The following is a 4,606-nucleotide window of genomic DNA, read 5'->3' as shown; positions in this document are numbered from 1 at the left end:
CGCGGCTCTGCCGGCCCGGCGCCTTCCGGCGTCCGCAGGCCCCCGGGGCCAAGGAGGTGGCCGTGAACCGGGATCCCTGGAGGGAAGCGGCCGGGGTGGGGGTGGGAGCCGGTCTGGTCGGAGCGCGGGCCGGCTGTGGGCTCGCAGCTCCCGCGTAATGAGAGCCCGCCGGGGACCTGGCGCGAGCTTGGCAATAGAAACGCCGGCTCGTCTGCAGGTCGAGAAACAGGCATTGGCTTCGGTAACTTTCCGCAGTGGTGCGGCGGGATCCGACTCTCCACCTGGTGCGACCCCGGGACACCCAGGCCCGCTCCGGGGTCTGAGAGGGACCGGGCGGCAGAGTCTGCTTCCAGGGTATTGCAACCCACCCCGAGGGTATGGAGCTTCAGACCAGGGGGCTGCGCTGTTCCGGGCTGTTTGTCGGCACTGCAGGTGTCATCCTTACGTGTGCGTCAAGCGGGGTAACTCCTTTGCCCCAGACTGTCCATGGTGCCCGCAGCTGTGTGCGCAGAGCCTTGCTCTGTCTGGTTCCCCAGCACCCGCACGGCCTGCCACCTTTGACCCCGACTCTGCTCAGGCCTTCCAGCCAGAGTCCCTGAGATGTGTGTAGGGTTCCGAGGACTCTGAGGATTCCACAGATTAGATGCCTGCTCACCACTTTGCCTGTGGTTTTCACTTGGGGCTGACACCTGACAGTGTTCGGTTGTGACTGTATATTCAAGCATCTTAAATAGTACTTTATCCAACACTGGTGTGTTTGAAGTGGGGAAGAAGGGAAGTTGTGTCTGGCCAGTCTCCTGTCCTGGTTAGACACGCCCCTGGTCTGTCTTGCTCCAGCGCCCCTCAGTGCACAGCTCAGAGGAGGTGCTCAGTTCACATTTGTTGAGCAGATGAATTCCCATTTGGTAGATGAGAAGACTGAGGTCGAGAGGTAAAGGAAGTGCTAGAAGCCCCCAGTCCGTGAACATTATTCAGTGCTTGGGTTCTGCCTCTGCAGGAATCTGGTCAGCAGCCCTGAACGGAGACCTGGGCCGAGTGAAGTATTTAATCCAAAAGGCAGTGGACCCCAGCCAGCCTGACTCCGCAGGCTACACGGCTCTAGTGAGTTGGGGAGGAGCCTCAGCTCTGGGTTCCTGCTCTCTGGGCGGGGATGGTGTTTGTTTGCCTTCTGTCTTCTCCCACTCTTTCTTCTCTCCCAGCAGGGTTTCTGTTTAAGCATCTTATGAACCTGGTTTTTTTTTAATTAGCCGAGGTGCTTTTCACTGATTGTTTAACATCATTTTCATAACGGTAAAGAATCCACCTGCCAATGCAGGAGACGTGAGAGACCTGTGTTCCATCCCTGGGTCGGGAAGATCCCTTGGAGAAGGGAATGGCAACCCACTCCAGTATTCTTGCCTGGAAAATCCCATGGATAGAGGAGCCTCTTGGGTTACAGTCCATAGGGTCGCAAAGAGTCAGACACAACTGAGCGCCTAACACTTTCCCTCTTCATTTTCATAATGATGCTGTGAGATAGGAGTGGTAATTACTGAGACTCCCCAGCAACCCAGTGGTTAAGATTTCACCTTCGCATGCAGGAGCACGGGTTCTACCCCTGATTGGGGAACCAAGATCCCACATTCCTGGGAACTGCTGAGCCCGAGTGCCTCAAGGAAAGATTCCACATGCCGCGACTAAGACCTGACACACCCCAAAATAAACAAACATATTTTTAAAAGGAATGGTTATTATTCCCACTTTCCAGTGGCTGAATCTGAAGCTAGGCATGCAGGCTCGCCCTGGTCACCCAGCTGCCAGAGGGGGCTCCGGCCGCCGCTGTGGCCCTCGCCCAGGGTTCTGCCTCCTGACCCCGGCTCTGTTCACCGCAGCACTACGCCAGCCGCAACGGGCACTACGCCGTGTGCCAGTTCCTGCTGGAGAGTGGGGCCAAGTGTGACGCCCAGACCCACGGGGGAGCCACCGCCCTGCACCGCGCCAGCTACTGCGGGCACACGGACATTGCCCGGCTCCTGCTCTCGCACGGCTCCAACCCCAGGCTGGTGGACGCCGACGGCATGACCAGTCTGCACAAGGTGCGTGGCCACTCAGAAGTCTCACAGGCCGCGAGAACCTGTCTCTTGTCATGGTAAAACCTAGAACATGGGAACTCTCCGGCTGTCCAGTGTTCAGGACGTGGCACTCTCACTGCTTGGGCCCAGGTTCCATCCCTGGTCAGAGAACTAAGACCTCACAGGCCACACGGCACAGCCAAAAATAAAAAAGGTATAACATGTTCATGGCAGGAAACATGGGGAGAACAGCAAAGCGTAAAGTAGAAAATTGGAATCATTTGTAATCTCAGTGCTCGCCTATCATCACTTGAGGATTAACATATAATTTTCCAGCCAGTTTCCTGTGCACGTAAATTAGTACAAAACATAAGGTGTCATTTTCTTTCTTTTAGTGATGCATCCTCAATGCTTTTTTCACGTAGGTTTTGAAACTTGTACCTACCCTTGCCTGTCCTTCTGGTCCACTTTCCACACTGTGACCAGAGTGATCATTTAATTAAAAGTTTTCTGCCTAGAAACACGTACCCGCAGTGAACAGCTTGAGGAGCACAGAATACCTGCTCTGGACACAAATTTCGCTCCCCGCCCCCCTTCCCAGCAGCTCAGTCTTCTGGGTCACTTTATTGACTGAGGGGATTTTCTGCAGAAATTAACACCTGTGGCTGGCGATTTTTCTTTTGGCCAAAAATTAATTCTGTTATTTCACCAACACTTTGCAAGTTATTGGGCTTCCCAGGTGGGGCAGTGGTCAAGAATTTGTCTGCCAAGGCAAGAGATGTGGGTTTGGTCGTGGATCGGGAAGATTCCCCTGGAGGAGAAAATGACAACCCACGCCAGTATTCTTGTCTGGGAAATCCCGTGGACAGAGGAGCCTGGCGGCCCACAGTCCATGGTGTTGCACAGAGTCGGATGTGACTGAGCACACGCGTTGTGGGTTATTACATTCAGCAGTTACCACTGGACACACCTGTAAAGGCTTCTGATTTTTGTGACACGTTGTCTTCAGTCCACTCTGCTGTAGAAGCAAAGGAGCATTCTGTCTTTTTGTTGGTCTAACATTCGTATCGTCTGAATCAGAGCTTTATTCTGGAGAACTAGCATCTTCTTAGACACTAGCATATGTGTCACTTGGAGGATTGGAGAAAGTATCTTCATAAAATTCACCAAAAAATTCTTCACTCAAAATTTCTCGATGCATCATTTTTGAAAATTTTACATTTATAGCATATACAGCGTTGGGACAGGAACCTAATGGAGCAAAATGTAAATGATGCCGACGGTTATGTTATATAATGAACCCTGATCAGTTTTAACTCCAGCAGTGCACAGTGAGTTAACTGTATCACTGTCTGAAAACGAATTGATATGTCTCTGGTCAGTCATGTGTTAGGGCGTCCCCTTTTGCCAATTTCTTGTTTATCTTTGAAAGGCAGTTGATGCGTCTGTAAGGCCTGTGTGTATAATCTGATCCTCTCTTAGCCCACTTGATCTTCTCCCAGAGCCATGGTTTAAAGCACAGTTCGGACCACACCATGCCTTCGAGTCTTCTGAAGGCTTGCTTCTACCAAGTCCTTAAGCTGGTTAACAGGCCTTTGGGGTTGGCCCCTGCCTGCCTGTCGGCTTGTCCTGAGCTCCTTCCCGGCCCCTTGCCTGTTATGCTCAGGCCCTGCTTGTTGTCTTCAGTTTCTTTCTTTCTTTTTCTTTTAAGTAATTGTATTTATTTGGTTATTTTTGGCTGTGCTGTGTGGGCTTTTCTCTAGTTGCAGCAAGCAGGAGCTCCTCTTCATTGTAGTGAGTGGCTTCTCATTGCAGTGGCTTCTCTAGTTCTGGAAGACAGGCTGTAGAGATGTAGGCTTCGGTGGTTGCCGCTCCCAGCTTCAGACCACAGCTCCAGTCATGGTCCACAGGCTTAGTTGCTCCTCGGCATCTGGGATCTTCCCAGATGAACCCGTGTCTCCTGTGTTGGCAGCAGATTGTTTACCACTGAGCCACCAGGGAAGCCCCCGTCTCCCGTCTCTAGAACCCACTTCTGTATCCCTTGCAAGCCACAGGCAGTGGCTCCTGCTGTCCGGAGGCCTCTCCTCTCCCTTTGCCCTCTGGCTTGTGTCTGTTCTTTCTGGACCATCACACGCTCAGAGACCTTCCTCTTCCTTGCGGAGGGCAGCTCCCCCACCCGGATGCCCAGAGCACCCTGCACCTGCCTCCTGCCTTCTCCCTCTTGGAGCCCCCTCTCCATGATCTCTGCCTCTCTCACTGGGGCGGCTGGAGTTGGCCTTGTTTCCTCTTGCAGCCAGAGCACCAGGCTCAGATGCTGAGAGACCAGCTGGGGGCCCTTTTGTGTGGAGACCCTTGCCGGTTGGAGAGGCAGATTGCTCATTTCCCAGTGGTCTGAACTGGTGTTGCTCGAGTGTTTCACCACCACAGCGCCCGCGATGAGTGTTGACAGGCAGGACACTCCCGGGGACAGACCAGCTGCTTTCACCCACGGCTTGCAGCATTTTCGAGAAATTCAGAGAGCGAGTATGTGTGAGGAATCTGAATCACCTGGCCCT

General features: G+C 53.2%; 1 protein-coding gene across 1 annotated transcript in view; it reads left to right on the top strand.

Annotated features, from left to right (window-relative positions):
• The first annotated feature begins 99 nt into the window (after positions 1 to 99).
• The window catches only part of ANKRD39 (ankyrin repeat domain 39), a 7,231-nt gene continuing 2,724 nt past the window's right edge, over positions 100 to 4,606 (top strand). Inside the window, exons 1-2 of the mRNA XM_010829602.1 lie at positions 100 to 1,101; positions 1,872 to 2,075. Coding sequence (XP_010827904.1) covers positions 910 to 1,101; positions 1,872 to 2,075 — 396 coding nt within the window. The 5' untranslated portion in view covers positions 100 to 909. The remainder of the gene's footprint in view (positions 1,102 to 1,871; positions 2,076 to 4,606) is intronic.

The sequence above is a fragment of the Bison bison genome, unplaced genomic scaffold (assembly GCF_000754665.1).
Source record: "Bison bison bison isolate TAMUID 2011002044 unplaced genomic scaffold, Bison_UMD1.0 scf7180017864508, whole genome shotgun sequence".
Lineage (NCBI taxonomy): Eukaryota > Metazoa > Chordata > Mammalia > Artiodactyla > Bovidae > Bison > Bison bison.
This window is presented reverse-complemented; position numbering and strand designations above follow the sequence as displayed.